The 18,146-nt window shown below is 34.1% G+C and overlaps 5 protein-coding genes across 7 annotated transcripts; 2 read left to right on the top strand and 3 right to left on the bottom strand.

Annotated features, from left to right (window-relative positions):
* Positions 1-330: 330 nt before the first annotated feature.
* On the top strand, positions 331-3,481 carry LOC107413996 (uncharacterized). Of its 2 annotated transcripts, none has more exons than XM_060812648.1 (4): positions 331-664; positions 1,594-1,706; positions 2,578-2,678; positions 3,062-3,481. In XM_060812648.1, exons 1-3 carry the CDS (start codon positions 550-552, stop codon positions 2,656-2,658), a joined length of 309 nt encoding a protein of 102 aa, XP_060668631.1. In that variant the 5' UTR covers positions 331-549; the 3' UTR covers positions 2,659-2,678; positions 3,062-3,481. The 2 variants fall into 2 exon arrangements, with proteins under 2 accessions (XP_060668631.1, XP_015877564.3); XM_016022078.4 differs by having other exon boundaries at positions 336-664; positions 2,578-2,670; positions 3,059-3,481.
* Positions 3,482-3,588: 107 nt separating this feature from the next.
* Positions 3,589-8,926, bottom strand: LOC107413833 (endoplasmic reticulum oxidoreductin-1). 2 transcript variants are annotated; one of them, XM_048479643.2, is made up of 9 exons: positions 8,361-8,926; positions 7,938-8,069; positions 7,472-7,727; positions 7,102-7,212; positions 6,323-6,441; positions 5,701-5,805; positions 5,027-5,229; positions 4,625-4,748; positions 3,589-4,202 (listed from the first exon to the last, which is right to left on the bottom strand). In XM_048479643.2, exons 1-9 carry the CDS (start codon positions 8,508-8,510, stop codon positions 3,921-3,923), a joined length of 1,482 nt encoding a protein of 493 aa, XP_048335600.2. In that variant the 5' UTR covers positions 8,511-8,926; the 3' UTR covers positions 3,589-3,920. The 2 variants fall into 2 exon arrangements, with proteins under 2 accessions (XP_048335600.2, XP_048335604.2); XM_048479647.2 differs by having other exon boundaries at positions 3,589-4,199; positions 8,361-8,925.
* Positions 8,927-9,754: 828 nt separating this feature from the next.
* Positions 9,755-11,147, top strand: LOC107407353 (magnesium protoporphyrin IX methyltransferase, chloroplastic). The gene is made up of 2 exons (XM_016014624.4): positions 9,755-10,468; positions 10,550-11,147. Exons 1-2 carry the CDS (start codon positions 9,872-9,874, stop codon positions 10,934-10,936), a joined length of 984 nt encoding a protein of 327 aa, XP_015870110.3. The 5' UTR covers positions 9,755-9,871; the 3' UTR covers positions 10,937-11,147.
* Positions 11,148-12,937: 1,790 nt separating this feature from the next.
* On the bottom strand, positions 12,938-13,938 carry LOC107407356 (glutaredoxin-C9). Its single transcript, XM_016014626.4, has one exon. The coding sequence runs from the start codon at positions 13,449-13,451 to the stop codon at positions 13,047-13,049; it is 405 nt and encodes a 134-aa protein (XP_015870112.3). The 5' UTR covers positions 13,452-13,938; the 3' UTR covers positions 12,938-13,046.
* Positions 13,939-15,256: 1,318 nt separating this feature from the next.
* LOC107407357 (uncharacterized) lies at positions 15,257-17,287 on the bottom strand. Its single transcript, XM_016014627.4, has one exon. The coding sequence runs from the start codon at positions 17,019-17,021 to the stop codon at positions 16,581-16,583; it is 441 nt and encodes a 146-aa protein (XP_015870113.1). The 5' UTR covers positions 17,022-17,287; the 3' UTR covers positions 15,257-16,580.
* Positions 17,288-18,146: the final 859 nt, after the last annotated feature.

The following is an 18,146-nucleotide window of genomic DNA, read 5'->3' as shown; positions in this document are numbered from 1 at the left end:
GAGGTAAGATAAGAGTCTAAAAGAGCTCCCAAAAAAAAAAAAAATCTTATAGCAACTTCAGCAAAGTTAATTTTTAACCATACAATTATTATTTTTAAAACGTAACAAACTCCATATTATATTATCAAAAACATTGTTGTCACATTATTTGAAGTGGCATTCAAAAAAAAAAAAAAAAACATTATTTGAAGTGTATAGACACAAAATATTGCTTAATATTATAAATTGTTTAGAACAGTATTATTGACCTAAAAAAAAAAATTACCTTATTGATTATTTTATGTACATATTTATTTATTTAGTTATTGGGCTGGATGGAATTTCAATATATTTTATTTTCTTTTGATTTTTGAGGCTGAATGAACAGGTGAAAGCGGAAAGATCAGATTTCGTTGTTGGCATATAGAAATAGAAACAGAACAGGGAGGAGGAGGCGGATGGGTTTTTTTTCTAAGAAAAAAAGGAAACAAACAGTGATAATGTAAACTTTATTAAAGCAAATCGAAGTTGAAAAAGAAAACGGAGAGAAAAACAAACAACAAACAAGCAATGGAATCGCAACAACAAGAAGAAGAAGCTTTTCCTCCTCCGCCTTCTCTACCTGACTCTACTCCTCCTCCGCCTCCACCTCTGCCTCCGCCTCCGCCCTTCGATCCCAGTCGAAGTATTTTTCTCTTCTCCCCATTTATCTTTTGAACGACTTTTTTGGCAGATGGGTCGTATTTTTTCCCATTAATCTTGCTTCTGTTGTCTTTTTATGCACTAGGAATTGTTGATTTCATTAGTGGGTTGGTTCTTTTATGTTCAATTTTCAATCTTTTTACTTGTCTTTGTTGCTTTCTTTCTTTTTCTTCTTCTTCTTCTTCTCTCTCTCTCTCTCTGTATGCATGTTATATATTATTTTGTTGGCCAAGTACTGTGGTGTTGTTTAATACTTGATTTATTTGGCAAACAATCAGTGCAAGCTTTAGTTTTGAAGGTATTTCCTAGTAACTTCAAATTGCTAATCCAAAAATTACCATTCTGTAATCTACGTGTTGCTTCCTTAAGCTAAATTAATGTAAGTTTGTCATGTGTTATTGTGTGCAAAAATTCTCTGTGTCTGGGAAGTAGGAAGAAGTCGATGAAAAAATCTTGATTTTTTTTTTTTTTCCAACTAATGGGTTTCTTTTAATTTAAGAATTTGGTTTTTTTCATGCGCAATCAATTTCTTCTATAGTTACAGCACAGTCATACTGAAATATCATTTGAAAGAATGGAACCTGCGTGGGTAGATAGCTTTAGGACTAATGGATGCATAAAAATCCTTAATTTGGATGGACCTATCTGAATGACTTATGAAAGAAAGAAAATTTAGAAGTTATTAGTTCATGGTCAGTTTCTTAAGTTTGCCACATCATCTTTGGAGTGAATAAATTTTTTTTTTTCCCTTTATTTTCAATTAGAGGGGTTTCTTTTCAATTAAAACTTTCTGAACTATCTGCTTTTTATATATCATTCTCAATAGCTGTACTGGGATTTTCTGTTTCTTTAAGCACTAATTGATAATGGACCTCATCTACGATCTTACGCTTGCTTTAATTTTTCATGAAGTGATCGGCATAATAAAGAGAAAGGCCTTGATAAAAGAATTAGCTGCCGTATACCATGCAGAATGCCTTGCATACTGTCAAGAGCTTTTGGAACTCCAAAGAAAATGGGATGAGGTAAGTTACAATACCATGTATTGTGTTGTGAAATCTCTAAATACTTACGATGTTGTAGACTCTCTAGTTTTAAATGTATAACTTTTAGTGTATAGACACCCTATCAAGCGATTCAAATCCTACACTAGTGAACATAACTTGGTTTTTCACAAGCTTCTAGAGTGTCTGCCCTATTTTGTGCTGCATCCTTAGCAGTCCTTTACTGGAGAAAGTTTAACATCCTCTACTTTTCATGGCACTGATTTTTCTTAATTTGAAATATTCAAGAAGTAGCTAGGGTAATTGTAATTTGTTTGTTTGTAGCAGGACTTACCTCGGCTAAGTTTTGTATCATAGCTTATCAATAAAGAAAGAAAAAATGCATTTGAAAAAGGGATTGAGTTCAGTGACTTAAGTTGGATTAATGGCAGTTTGTGAAAGCTTAAACAACCAAGAAAACCGTTAATGCTTCTTTGATGAAATTGTTTGTCAGCAGAGACAATTACCTTTTGTTTTGCAAGTTGTAACTGGGAATGGCATTAAATTTCTTATGGTAGCTGGAAGACATGGATATCGAAAGAGAGAAATCCACATGTTTAAGAAATTTTATGTTAGAGCATGTTAAACTTGAATGAGAAAACAGAGAATGAATTAAGTAGGAGTTGCTTTGCCACTAAGCTGTTTTTATATGGCTAATATGTAATTGCTCAAGTTTGGTATGGTTTCCTGATAACTTACTCTTGTAGTTTTGATTCCTCCACCAAAGCCAGTTTTTAATTGTCTGTTTCATTGTTTCACCAATGTGTCATTAGGCATACATTTTGTTTAAATTCCAGAGAATGATAATTATCTAGTGTATTCTCACTATTAGTATGTCTCAAAATGCTTGCAGCCATATATTGACTTGAAAACTCCAGAGGATACAAGGAAAGAGACGTTACGACCTTCCAAGCGGCTAAAGAAAACTCGTTAGGTGCCGATCATTGTAAGATTTGCTTCTTTCCTTATTAACAATATCCGATATTTTGTAAAAAATTTCGCCTTTTCTTTTCTGATAGATTTTATAAGTGTTTAGAGTTTTTTTGGGCCTACAATAGGGCATAAGCACTTGTAATGTTCTCAAAATGATAGTTGTTTAGTGAACTTCGAGTAGCAATTTGAGAAGTTGTTTAGTGAACTTTGAATAGCAAACAAAGTAACTATTTTTGTGGAACAAATTTTCATATTGAGTAGAACAGTCTGTAAATTTGGTAGCGCCATGGGAGGCTAACTCATATATTTGTTCTGCTGTTGGTTTCATTGCCTGTTGAAATACTTCATGCACAGAGCATTTAGTGCTATTGTTGATTTAATGGTGATATGCCTGTTGACAGATTCTCTGATTACAAAATATGTTCAAGGATTTCTACATCTGCAAGAAAGCATTTCCCCACCACCTGATGAAATCGGCTAGTAGATGAGATGGGCAATAATTCTATAATGATAGCAGTAGCAGTATATGGATGCTTAGGCTTAAGCTCTCTATAGGCAACCAATTTTTGGAGTCAATACTATGAATCTATGACGTGGGTCATGTAAAAGTGTTGAAATTATACTCCTAATTAATATCAGAAATAGCCTTCAAATTGCTGTAAACCAATGGGTTGCAAACTTGACTTGCTTTATTCCATTTTCATATATATATATATATATATATATATATATATGTATTTCCAGCAAGCTTCTGTTAATGATCTTAATTTCATATTGTGTTGCAATTGCACTCTGTTATGATTGGATGGAATTTTATTCTTTTATTTACAAGTCTCTGATTATTTAATTTTTTCACAAGTAAGTCCGATGGCATAACATATCTTAAGTCACTTATAAAACGAAAGAGAAAAAAAAAAAAAAATCATTAGACTGAAATGAAGAATAGTGCTAACTTTGGAAACCGAGTGCTAACTTTCAAAACTGGCGCTAAAAATTTACAGGTTTCATGTTTGTCAAAGACTCTTTGTAGTAGTATATTTCTGTGCCTGTTTCATGGGGGTCATTCCTTTTGAAAACCAAGCTGCAGCTCGAGATCCGATATTTCTTCACTGTATGAAACTATTACCATTTAGCACCTCCCTACAAATACCAAACCGACAAACAAACAAAGCCTGTTTGCTGAGTCCCAGCCTATGTTTACATAATTACCTATGATTTAACAAATACACATGCTTCGTAGCCAACTTAAGCACAGTAGGTGCACTAAAAAATCGATGTCCACATCCTCTTCAACGGGCAACTTGGTGCAGGCGTGTTAAATACAGAACTCCATATCCTTTGCAAAGGGCAACTTGGTGCAGGTGTGTTAAATACAGAACTCCATATCCTTTGGAAACGGCAGCTTGAAGCAGCGGGTGCAGAAATCTGTCCTTCCATGCTCTTTTCTACTGAAGGTCCCATTTCATGGACAAATTTCACTGATTCTGAGAGTCGATTGAGCAGGTTCAATAGAGCAATCACTTCATTCCTTTGCAACTCCAGCTGCTGGCCAAAACAATAACCCTATTATTAAGAATGCACATTATATGTAACAAGAGAATTTTTTCGAAACTCAGCTACTCCTGACATTGATAAAATAGCCAATGACACTAGCATATAAGCCCCCTTAAAAGGTGATGGTCATAAAGTCCATATAAATAACAACATGCAATACTTAATAGGAGTTTGGAACTAAGATGTCAGCAGGGCTATAGAATGAAAACCAATAACAATCAACAGTATGTCATACCACCCAGATGGGCAAGCCTCCAATATTGGAAAAACAATAATAGGTTTGTCTTTGTAATTTGTGAGGTGCAACAACAGATACCACTAGAAAAAACATATTTCTAACATTAAAACGTAATTAGGCACTAAAAACATGATTGAGAATCTGGTTTGAAGTAATTTTTGGGAAAGGTACTTACAGTCTGACCCAAGTTTGCTTGGCCATCAACAGAGAAAAGGATCTTTAATGCAGTACCAAGACCCAGAACCTGAAGCTTTCCCCAAAGTCGACACTTTTCACATCCTACACAATCCATCAATGCGCTGCAATATATGAACAAATGTGATGTCACAAGGTTGGTTTAGTATAATGTTTCCAAAATCAGAGAGAAGGTGGACATTAAAAGAAGGTCACATCATTTAGTAGCATCTCCAGCAAAGCATATGTAAATAGATTTGTTTAGACTTGTCTGAACAAATTATTATATGATAATAAGGCAATAACTACTCCATGTAAACACAAAAAATAAAAATAAAAATAAAAAAAGAATAATCTCATGTACAATAATCGATCACTTATTCTCAAGGTTTTTAAGAAGTACCTAATGTTTCTGAACTGCTTTTGGATTTTTTGCTTCAGTTCAGGTCCACTTTGGCCCTTCCACAGCTTAGCTTCGTCAAATGGGAGTGGGCATGCAGCTTGTAGTTTAGGATTGTATAGTAGTTGTTTTGTCAAGGACTGTGTTTTCAGATCCTCAATGGGATTGCCTGTGTCATATTCAGCATGTTCCAGGTAAGCTGTAGCCTAGAAGCATTCAGTAGATGGTCACAATCTCATCAGAACACAGTTGTCAAATGGTAATAATATAATATTCCAACAAGAAAAAATATCTGCTGTAATAAATTCAATAACCTCCCAGTAAATAAAAGGATTAATTGCATCAACATCACATGTAAAATGTCAACCAAACGGACTAGTTAATTTCTTATAATGAAACAAATTTGAGGTATCTCATTCTAAAGAATGCGTATCATTGAGAGAAAGAAAATACAACATGAAGATTAACAATAATGTTAATTTACTGAACATTTAATTATGTTGGTTATTAGTATAATAAAGCTACGTTTGTCATTTGAATGAAGTTGACTCCAGTTGACAAACTTTTTTATTATTGTTTGATTAAGGCAATGATTCACAATGAAACAAAAAGGAAATAAAAAATTATACTAAATAAAATTTAGCACTTAAAATAAGGATTAAGAGTTTAATGCTCACCTTTGTCACAGCTCGGAGAACAAAGAGATATAAGAAGTACAAATTTCTAACACGATCAGGATATTTCAGCACCCGATCATACAGCAACGTGAGATTGTGACCCCACTGAAATGAAATTTATGGAATTATTAAAAAAATTAAAATAAAATAACATTAAATTATATTAATGCAACAATAACAAATCTTATCAACGTTTACAGTTGCGAGATAACAATCAACATTTCTTGTCCTTTATCAGATGCTACAGCAAAAACTAAGCAACTTCATGAACATTGTTTAATCAAGCGATTCAGTGCCAATATCATATCAATGAAGTAACGATTGGAATCCTAGACTGAGTTTACAGACTGGTAAAAAATAAATCTACGCCATAACACAGGTTGTTAGCCATATGATTATTTTTTAATACCAAAACAAATCAGTTCATATCAAAAACCCATTCATCCTTTAACATATGTATCTTAGTCATTGACATGTTTTGTCAAAGTCAGTGCACATAAAATTAGACAGCAGAAAATAATGTGAAAATTTTTGTTGTCTAGAGTAAAAAGACAGATAATATGTACCAAAAAATAAAAACCAAAGACCAGCTACGAAAACAAGGATGAACCTAGAGTTTTACCAAGTTCGTAGTCTCATCAAGTAGATAATCAGCGGCTATGTGTACTGAAATAGAGGAGTGAAGACCGGATATCAACTTGAATAAAATTCTTTCTTCCTGACATAACTCTTCAGATGGATCTGGCAGTTTTAAAAATCAACAAAATAATATTGAAATAAGGATTCATTATCATAATTTTTCTATGCTAGGAAACATGAAATATAAAGTGCCATAAACAAAGATGAAGGTAACACAGAACATGAATCATATCTCACATAAGAGGTGTTGCTTAACTTTAAAAGTACAATTTGAACTAAAAGATTTACCATAAGCACAAAAACACTCATTAAGTTAGAATTTTGACGTTCAATCCATTATAATTTTCATATACATACCTTAGGCTAGCAAAGAAAGTTTCACAGCATTAAAGAAGTAGAAACTTGTTTTAATGGACTCAAGTTTTCCTTAATGGGTAAGGCCAACATTAGTTTATGTGTTTTTTTGGGTTCTACATCAAGTAAGGTTTCAAAAGTTGAGTAAATCAATGGAGCACATAATAAAATTTTTGGGCACAGAAATGCACAAACCCCAATATCCATTCTTGCATTCATAATTGTCACATTCATGGTTTACTTCAAAATTATTGGCACAGCAACATTTCTCTGCAATGGTCTCTTTCTTTCAAGAAATCATTAACGTAATATAATAACAGAAGCTTGTACACATCAAAACTGTTTAAAATATGTTGGGCCTGACATAAAAGAAAAATAAAATTAAACAAGAATAGTAAAGGAACTTACATTTGGGGCAGTTTTCTGCATAGATAGCATCCCATATTCTTCTAGCAGATGGACCTAAATAGCCAGTATATCGTTCAGGATTGAGCTGAAGGTTTACATACGTCATCTCATCTGAAAATATAAATATCCAGTCACTTGTTACATAAAAGCATCAAGATTAACCTATTTCCAAAGGACAAAATAACTGAAGCATGTTTTTTCTTCATGATTGCAGTATTGACCTTTCATATATGCATATACACACAGGCACCACTGAAAAAAGAGAGACCGGTGACTGATAACTTGTAGGAAAGGCATTAAACTGCAAAAGCATTTTCCTAAAAGAGATCTAAAATAGTTAATAAGCAGTAAGTATAGCCGAGATACACACCATTGTCTGTCTCATCATCGTTCGTCCAAGGATTGTTTGTTACTGTCCAGCCTTTGAAAGCTTTACTATCGAGTGTACGGTCCACAGCTGCCTGTGGCTTTCCTTCTTGACAAATAAGATCATCTGGTGAGAGGCCATGATGGGGCTTCTTGAACGATTCAGGGAACTCACTTTCTGGACATTCACAAACACTGCAATCTCGTAGGCGGCACATACCATCATCAGGCCAGAAAGGGCAGTCACACCATAACTTGACCTACCACAGATCAGATCATTTCAACCAGGCACAGACAATGAAACAGATGCTCATCAGAAAGCATAAGAAAAACATATACCAATTATAAAACATTAGTAATTGGGAAGGCTTAAGAAAAAAAAAAAAAAAAAAAAAAAAAAAAAAACAACCCTTATTGAGAAAATACTTTCCATATACAAAATCAGCATGCTCAGTAGAAAATAAGCATACCTTGAAGTAGCGGAAAAATGGAGTTTTAACAAGCTCTTGAAGTGATGGATACAGCACTTCCTCGTTAAGACGGTCCACAGTCTCATAATCACAACAACAATCTTCCACCACCCCACTATACTTTTGTGTATCCTACATTTGAATAGAAAAATATAAACAATCAAAAACTGAATCAAATTTAAGTTATGGGCTTTCAAGGTATTCAAAAAAAAAAAATATATATATATATATATATATTTTTTTTTTTAGTCAAAATAGCTATAACAATAAAATACATGTTACAAAGCATTCAGTTTTCCCGGTTAAAAAAAATATATATATGTCATAAAAAAACAAAAAAGAAAAACTGGCGATCTTCCATTTTGGAGGTAATCAAACGGAAAATGTAAAAGAAATTGAAGAAGTGGGGGAAAACCCCATTACCTGAGCGCAGTGACAGGGCTTGTTAGATCGTCCGAAGATGGAAAATTGAGGAGCAATTCTGGAAGTCATAGCCACAGCAAGGAAGATGGCGATGAGAGCTCCAAGCACCCAACCCCATCGTTTTGGTAGTAGACCCTTTACCCCAACCATCAATGCCAGATTAACAATAACAACAACAAACAACTCAAACCGCTTGAACCTTTTCTGTTCGGTTGCTGAGCAATCAAGATGAAAGACGATTTTTATTTTTTATTTTTTTTCAGGATCAAAGTTGCTTCGCTTTTCTTAAGAGTTAAGATAATGAATAAAATCAAAGTGGAAGACAGAGCAATATATACAGCGTTGGGAATGGGGGTGGGTTGTGTGAATTTGATGAATTAGAATTTGTGGGCGTTAAATTTCGATGGTTTTACTTTTTTGTATTTGATCAGGAACAATGGGCTCCCCAAAGGAAAGTCCTAAAAACTCAGCGGCGAACGATGGGCACGTCGGTAACTCAGAATGTTCCAGGCCTAAGCGAAGGGTTTTGGGCTGCCTTCTTTTTTGAGTCCCTAAAAACCATGGGTGGTTTTGGTTCTCTCTTTTATAATTTTAAATTTTGACACTAGATATGGTTTTTGCCACGACAATGGAACATTGTTTTCTTCCTTTTTTTTTTTTTTTTTTTTTAAGCATAAAAATTGATGAATGTTATTATTTGACTAAACTCATATGGTTAATATGCATACATATATATATATATATATTGATAAACAAAAAGAAAATAAAATGGTATATAGTAAAGGTGACAAATGGTAAATAAAATGGTAAATAGTAAAGGTGATAAATGGTTTACATAAATTATTTATTTTTTATATATCGTGTTATATATGATGTTGTTTTTATATCATTGATTTTTCTTTTGTTAGATAAGTAGTTTTTTCAAGTTTACCATTTATGGTTCCAGCCTGTAATCTAATATTACAATCAACATGACTCTAATACCAGTGAGTTGAACTGTTTCTGGATAGGATTTTATTCTTACTTGTTAGATGGTCTATGGTCCAAAAGTTTACATTAATTATATACAATACAATACAAAGCTTGTATTTCAATAAGCTAAAAAAAAAAAAAAAAAAAGTAAATGGTCATCATTTTACCATTCAAACTTTGATAAATAAGCTAACGGGTATAACAGAAAACATGATAATTAATTTGTTATTTTACGGTGACATAAAATAATCCAAATTACACTGTACACCCAAAAAAAAAAAAAAACTAAAAACGAATAAAGCTTGTAAATTGTATATTTAAGACGAAATTTGATACAAATAAAAAAATAATAATAATAAAAAAATCAACGAGTACAGTAAGTCAGCGGGGTCCACAGAAATCTAGAGAGAGTGGAGTTGTATCTGATCCTATTGCTATGCGGAAGAAATGATAAGCCAGTCATCGACATCTTGCCCAACCAACCACCACCTTCCTTTCCACCTCCCTCTCTCGCCGGTTGGTGTCGGAGACCACCGATAATGGCCTACTCCGCCTCTTTTTCCTCCTCCGTCTGCTTCCATTGCAGCCCAAGCCCACCAAGCCCAACCCCAACCCCAAATTCCATCCCCAGATTCTCTCCCAGGCTCACGAGACCACCCTCCTTAACCACAACCAGGCCGCTCACTCTCCCACCTCCGGCAGCCCTTCCAACAGCCGTCGGTGACATCGATGGCACTTCCTTAGCTGTACTAGGCGGTGGCTCGGTGGCCGCACTGGCGGCGGTGCTTTCACTGACCGACCCGGAGAGGAGACGGAAGCTCCAAGCGGTAGAAGTGGGCGGTGGCGACAAGGAAGTGGTGAAGGAGTATTTCAACAATTCCGGGTTCCAGAGGTGGAAGAAGATCTACGGAGACACAGACGACGTCAACAAGGTCCAAAAGGATATCAGGCTGGGCCACTCCAAGACCGTCGAGAATGCGATTTCGATGTTGCTCGACGAAGGCCCAATTACAGGACTCACAATCTGCGACGCTGGCTGCGGCACCGGCTCTCTCTCTATCCCTCTCGCAAAAGAAGGTGCCATTGTCTCCGCCAGTGATATCTCTGCTGCTATGGTTGCCGAGGCACAGAAACAGGTAATAATTCCTTTTTTTTTGGATTAAATGAAATTATTACAGTGATTTAAAATTGGGATAGAAATTTCCAAATCATTGCAGGCAGAAGAACAATTAGAAGACAAAAATGCAATGCCAAACTTTGAAGTTAAAGATTTAGAGAGCTTGGATGGGAAATATGACACAGTGATATGCCTCGATGTTCTAATTCACTACCCACAGAGCAAGGCAGATGGGATGATTGCCCACCTTGCTTCTTTGGCTCAGAACCGATTGATTCTGAGTTTTGCACCAAAAACGTTGTATTATGATCTGTTGAAGAGGGTAGGGGAATTGTTCCCTGGACCTTCTAAGGCAACCAGAGCTTATCTCCATGCAGAGGCAGACGTTGAGAGGGCTTTGAAGAAAGTTGGATGGAGGATAAGGAAAAGAGGCTTAATCACTACGCAGTTTTACTTTTCAAGGCTTGTTGAGGCTGTACCTGCTTAAGCTGGGCAGGGTTTAGAGATTATTATTTGAGTTTTGCTCTGATCCACTTACTCTGATTCTTGATTCCAACTTGTTAGGATATTAATGCCTTCAATATCATGTAAAGCTGTTTTTTTTTTTTTTTCTTTTTTCTTGCATTTATTTATGGATTTTGGAGGTTGTATAATACTACTATGTTGTTGTTGTCAACTTGCGATTCATTTTTGTGTTATTATGTGAAGCTTAAAAGTCCTGTTCATAGCATTCTTTTTCATCATTACTATCATTTAAGCTACTCAGCATTACAGAGAGAAGAATTTTATATTATGCAATCCATTGATTGAGGTAAGAGTATATGGACCCTGTATATATATACATGTATATACTTTCCAAACTTTCGAGATCTGAAAACAATATGTGGAAAATTCGAGTTTTGAAAGCAAGATGCGACTTGAGCTCTGTTCTCCAATCCCTCTGAAGACCTGGATTTCTTAAACTATATTTATAACTATGGCTTGTAACTCACTGTTCTATGATTTAAATTAGTTTGCATTATTTCAGCCGACAAAAAGATATAGGACTTTCTGATCTACGAGTCAATAAGAAGGATTGAATATGAGTATACACATCAGCCTAATTTAATTATGTGAAAGACTGATGCATAAAATTAGTAATTTATTGAACAGAGTCATGGAATATTAATTGATAATTATTAATCTCTTGCAAAGTTTCTCTTTTCAATTTTTTTTTTTTTTTTTGATGAATAATCTCTTGCAAAGTTTCAGTAACCACTAGAAACACATAAGTTATTTCTTCTTAAACGCTAGTGTTTTATGCCTCTGGTTTTGAAGTTGTTGGGTCTGAAAATTGTTTTGAAATTTTGTCAGTGTATGTAGGTTCATATATTAGAAGAATTCCTGCTTGTAATGAAACGATATATAATATTTCATGAGCTGATGATGATATATGTGGCAGCAAAAAGTTTATAAAGACATAATTTACCTTGTCAAATGAAAAAATTTTAACAGATTTTATTTTCTTCTGGTTTGGTTGCATTCTCAAATATACATTAGTCATTATTAAGGTCGATACTCTATATTCATGAAAGAGTAGTTTGCATGAAACTTCATATATCGGAGTTATCTCATAATAATATATAAATTAGTTTGCATTAATTTGTGAAAATTATTTCCATTAATTTAATATTGCCTTATTTATATCAAAAGCTTAGAATTACAGAGGAGAAATAACTTTGTGGCAGAAAATAGGCCACAAAGAAGGCCTTAGGTGTTGGATTGTCATATATATATATATGTGCATAACATATGAATATATGTCTTCCATGCGCTGCGTTGGATTCATTATTTGCATTATTTGTATGTTTGGACACATGTTTGCACTTGAAACTGTGAAATACAAATAAATAATAATAAATCAATGTTTAAGAATAGAAAGTTAAAAATCAAACCTCAAATATGTTAATTTCTTATTCAAACCGACTAATATGTCAATATCAAAATATATTCAAACAATCAGGAATTCAAATTAATAAAAAGCGTACTGTTTGAAATTTAATAACTAGTATAAACTCCATTTTTCAAAAATCTTTTTTTCCGGTAAATCCATTAGTTTAAAATCATATATTTGTAGGTCAATAATTTTTTTTTTTTAATGATTGCACTGAATTCAATTAAAATGAAAAAGGTATCGTTTTTAATTTGAAAATAAAAAATGATCATTTTTTTTTCATTTTAATTAATTCTGTAAGTTTGTACATTTTGTGATATGGCATGTCCTGTAAGTATATTTTCCATGCGGATTATGACATAACTAATACCGTTTTATATTATTCTCCCCCACAACCACCTATATCTTACTATGCTTATCGTCCTTTTGATTCCATCGCCGGCACACTATATACTAAAATCCCGGCACCAACTCAACCCTAATATATATATATATATATATTTAAAAAATAATAATAATAATGTAACAATAAATACCAAAACGAGAATTAATCTTCATTACTTTCTCAAGTAAATGCTAAAGTTTGTGGTGATATAGTGATTAGATTAATAGATATTGCTAATGGAAATATATATATATATATATATACACACAAACAAAGCGATTACAGCCAAAGAGCACCGGCTTCTTTGAGGAGAGGGATGAGAGTTCCATTGATGTGGCAAGCCATGAGGGTTTCTACACCACCAAGGAACTTCCCTCCAACAAAAATGGCAGGGAGCGGCTGCTGGGTGTCTCCGGCAAGCTCGTAAAGCACTGCTTGAATATCGTCGCCGGTGACATGCTGATCGAGCTCGATGACAGAGGGGCCGACACCAAGGCCGAAGAGGAGGCGTTTGGCGACAGTGCACATACAGCAGCCACTCATGCTGAACATCACCACTGGGTTGCTGCATCCCAGCTGACGAACCATCTCATATGGAGAGCTCTCAAGCTTCATAACCGCCGCCGTAGCTGTCGCCGGCGCTTCGGTGCTGATCTGGATTCCGGATTTGTTGACCACCTGCATTTTTCGTTGGCGGATATATACCTTTTTTTTTTTTTTTGGTTGGGTTTTTTTTCTGTTTTACAGTTCTAGTATGGAATGTTGGTCATTAATCAAGATGTAGGATGTGAGAGTGAGAGTGAGGATGAGACGCACAGATATCAAATAATAATGAAACAGTGGAGGCACAGTGGGTTTTATGGGATATATTTAAGAGAAACAACAAAAGTATCAAAAATAAAGATGGTCAAAACGGAAAAACCTTTATGGTAGCTAGCAAAGTAGAGATTGGGAGCTTATATATTACTAGATATAGAACAGCAAATATCAAGGTAGCAGATAATATACAAATACAATTTGGCAAGAGAGAGGAAAAAGATACACACAAACACCAGTCGTAGCAGGCAAATTCTGACAATATAATCATACAGCTTTAGGAACAGCAGGGCATGCCTTCTTTGACGTGCAGCCTGCAGGGCTATTAAGCTCCCGATGAAATGAATTACACTGCAGAGAAAGATAAGAGTCATACACACACACATATATATATATATATATATATATATATATGGTTAGTGGATGAGAGAGGGGGTCGTTTAAAAAAGCTTTAGCAGTGTAACACGCCAAATTGATCAAATCGCCGTACGAGATAGTCAAAGTGGAAAGAAGAGATTGGACCAAAACATAACAAGAACATGATGAACATATATACAGCAGCGTTCGGATATCTATGACTGAAACGTATATTGTATATTTGTGTGTGTGTGTGTGTGTGTGTGTAAGTTGTAATGTTTATTAAAATAGGTTATTTTTAAAGAAAAAGAAAAAGAGATTGGAGTTATCGGTTGTTGAGGGAAGGAGGGTGCCAAATATCCCAACAGAAAATATTCTCTTTCACTCACACAAAAACCGCAATATAATGAAGAAAGACCAGCTGTTTAGCTGACTACCCAAAAGGGCAAAACAATGGACATGTGTGTTAGCCTGCAGGTTAATTTGTTTATTTTTATTTTTTGTGGTGATATGTATTATAGTGTAGAGTGTATACCTACTCACACACTCACAGTAGTCATATATACACAATTTGATTCTCTTTCTAAACGCGTGAGAGCTTGTACGGAACTTTCAACGACTGGTAGAGAAAAAAAGCAGGACGTTCTTGGCTTTTCAGAAAATAAAAAAAAAAAAAGTGAGACCGACTGTGAGAGAGAGAGAGAGAGAGAGAGCGTCTGTTAATTTGTTGAAGACCGAATGATGACGGGAACCGACAAGCCGACAAAAGAACGCCTGAAACGCCGTCGTTTGAATGGTCAGTCTTTGCTTTCGTTACCCTGTTTGTCCTTCTTTGGGACACCCGACGCCGTCAGATTATTGGGGATGATTTATGAATATATTATGATCCTCTCAAAACCTCTCTCTCTCTCTGATTCTACAACATGGTACGATTTTTATTTTTATACAGACTTTGGCCCCACTACCTTTTTCAGGAATTCGGTGGGACCCTCATGCTCTTCTTTCCTCGCTATCCAATTTTTTACTGTGAGTCTTTGAAAATTACCGTCATATCATATCTTCCACGTGGAATCTAGATAAGGAAGAATACTTTCGTTATCCAAATAATCTTGAAATCGAATTGTGTGTATTTTTGGGTAAATATTCTAATTGTGTGTTTTATATTCTTGTCAATAGTATATATGTGTTTTATACTCTTGTCAATAATATATATATATATATATATGTATATACTAATAAAGAAATAAAGAAAGTGCATATGAGTCTTGAAAAGAAGGTACTATCTGCTTCATTAATCTTGTTCGTGGTTTTTTTTTTTTTTTTTTTTTAACATATGTTGTTTGTGGTTTATTGATTTTCGCTTTCATCTTAATTGAATTGGATTACTGTGGTTGAGATTTTTTTGATTCTGATGCACCTGACTGCCATGCTTCAGTCTTTTATGACGAAAGCTACTGTACGTACGTAAACATAAAAGCCATCGCAACGCGAAAGAAATGCTATATAGACATTTTGTTTGTTTTTTTGGGGTAAAAAAAAAAAAAAAAAAAAAGAGAAGTACATGTTAAATGAAATTTATTTTTTTTTCCCGAAGATTTCACTTAATATCTTTTAGTCTTTACTTGACGATTTCCTGATTATGTTTTGATAAGTTATATAATGACGGTCTGTTTAGCTTTTTCTTGGATCAGGGTTTGCGATGCTTCAGTAATTAATATGCATATGTTACTTGTTATAAATGGCTAATCCGTGCTTTTCTTATTTTTATATATTATATACACTTCCAATTATTTTAAGTTATAGTGGTTTAATTATATCATTTGTGTACACAGTTGATATATATTTATATATATATATATATATGCGCTCAGTTTTGTTTCAATCCTGAATAAGCCAATATTTGGTTTAATATTCGAAATCAACGACGTACACCTAGCCAGCTAGCACGCTTCTACTTTCAAGAATTTCAATCTCTATTTTCAAATTAGAGCCTTCACACAACGCATGATTCATGAACATCTCTCTGTTACCAGCTTTGAATATGTTAAAGCCATTTTGGATGAACCTCTTGCTTATCTTCCTCTATGACCAATTAAAAAGCCATCACAACAACTATACTTAATTTGCCTCAAACTTTAAATAAATAAATAAATAATGATAAAAGAAAAAAACCTAGAGCCTTTTCCAAGATTTCACTTAAGCTTTTTAATCTTCCATATATATTAGATGAAACTTGTTCATACGAATTCAGACAAGGTATAGACATCTCTTACAGAGGCCAGACTCTTTGAATTTGTTAAGCCATTCCCAATGTATATATATTCTCTGCTGTCTTTAACAAATTCCATCTCCCATATAATTCATTTAACTAGGAACCACACACAACAAGCTTCCATATAGGATATTCTATTTTCACAACCATGTAAGTATATATATGCATGCTTTGCAAAATACACTAATTATAATATAAGCATTAATAATTTTTCTTACATACAAACGGATATGAATTTTCTTTTATGAAAATTAGAAAGCCTAGACATTAATAACTCACATATATATATATATATATATTATAGTCTGCATCTTACATCTAGAAATTAACTAATAACTCTCCAGCATATCTTAATTATTAGAATTTGATTACAAGGGAATCATTCTACTTCGAACAGTCCCAACCATGGATGCAAAAAACCTCAATATAGGCCGAAAACAGGCTCTTAATGGGTTCCTGATGTAAAAGTTCCAGTACGAACGAAATACACCCTTGTTCTCTATGTTCCCCCAGAACGCAACGAAGCAATTCTGATTCCGACTGACCAATATGGCGGTCGACTGGAGATATGCCGATGCTGCATGCTTCACCAACTGATTACGAATACTTATATTTGGAGAGCTGAATTCATTCAGTACCTCCGCGTTAGATGCACCATGTGTTGGTGAATTCATCATGATGTCCTTCAAGCTTGTATACCGGTGATCGTCATCGATATCGGAGTCGGTGACGGTGGTGGCGATGGATGAGTTTCTACTACGTAATCGGAAAGACGAAAATTTGGATAGCCTGTCGATTTCTATCTCCATTTGTATAACTACTATCCATGAAAGAGGCTTATTTTCATTTATTTGTGTGTAAATATGGGCATGTTGGGATGGGAAATTATTAATGTTTCTCTTAAAAAAGATTTGGCTATGTGATTTGATTTTGGTTGTGAATATTCAATTAGCTTCATATTTTGTTTAGCAGTTAAGAGTTGGTATTTTTTCTAGGCGAGAAAGAGATGGAGGTGGGTGCTAATTAGTTAAATGTGAGCTTTTATATGGGTTTCCTTTGATGTAGGACATTTGACTCGGACAACTAAATACAATATTCCTTTTTCAATTTACGTAAGCGGTTTTTTCTCAATGGTGCTAAACAAGAGCAAATGGAAAGTTTCCAGTATATATATATATATATATGGTCATTTAAGCAAATTTGTTTTTTTAAGTTTGTAAAACCAAGTAATGCTTATGTGCATCCTATTTTTAACTATTTTCTATATTTTTATTTTTTTCACTCAAGTTTTTGTTTGTAGGTTATCTGTAAAGCAAAGAAGGTGAACAATGTGAATAATTAAATTAAAAATAGAATGCCACTTAAAAAACGTTAATTGCTTATGGATCTTGGTTAAATGGGATGCGATTGTGGGTGAATACAACTAGGTCTACAGAGAGATTTGAACCATGTTGAGAAAGCCCAAACCATGGCCACTGGAAACAAAGCCCATAATTCACTAAGCCCATCAAAAGTAGCCTTAAGGCGGCAGATCTTCTCCTCCATATTAAACGCCTCTATTTGATAATTTTTATTTATTACCATTCATAAAAAAACAAATCAACAAAACTTTGTTGAGGTCTTAAACTAATAATTCAGATTTATTTATTTCATTGTAAGGGTTCTATTAAGGGATTGATATGGTTTCTGTTTTCTATATATAAAATAAAATATAATCTCATATTAACATATTTTTTAAATAATTTTTTTTTAAAAAAAAATGGTTTTTCCACTTTCTATCTGTCAATATATGGTATGATGCATATATAATACCTTAATGCATCGTTAAGGGAATATAGACTTGCTACCACATTAATCGAGCATTCGAAGACATTAAATCTGGGGGGGAAAAATACAATAAATTATGTGTTTTGCATGATTAGGTAAAGTAGAAT

This window comes from Ziziphus jujuba, chromosome 1 (genome assembly GCF_031755915.1).
Source record: "Ziziphus jujuba cultivar Dongzao chromosome 1, ASM3175591v1".
Classification (NCBI taxonomy): domain Eukaryota; kingdom Viridiplantae; phylum Streptophyta; class Magnoliopsida; order Rosales; family Rhamnaceae; genus Ziziphus; species Ziziphus jujuba.
Note: the sequence above shows the minus strand (reverse complement) of the source record. Positions and strands in the feature narration are given on the sequence as shown.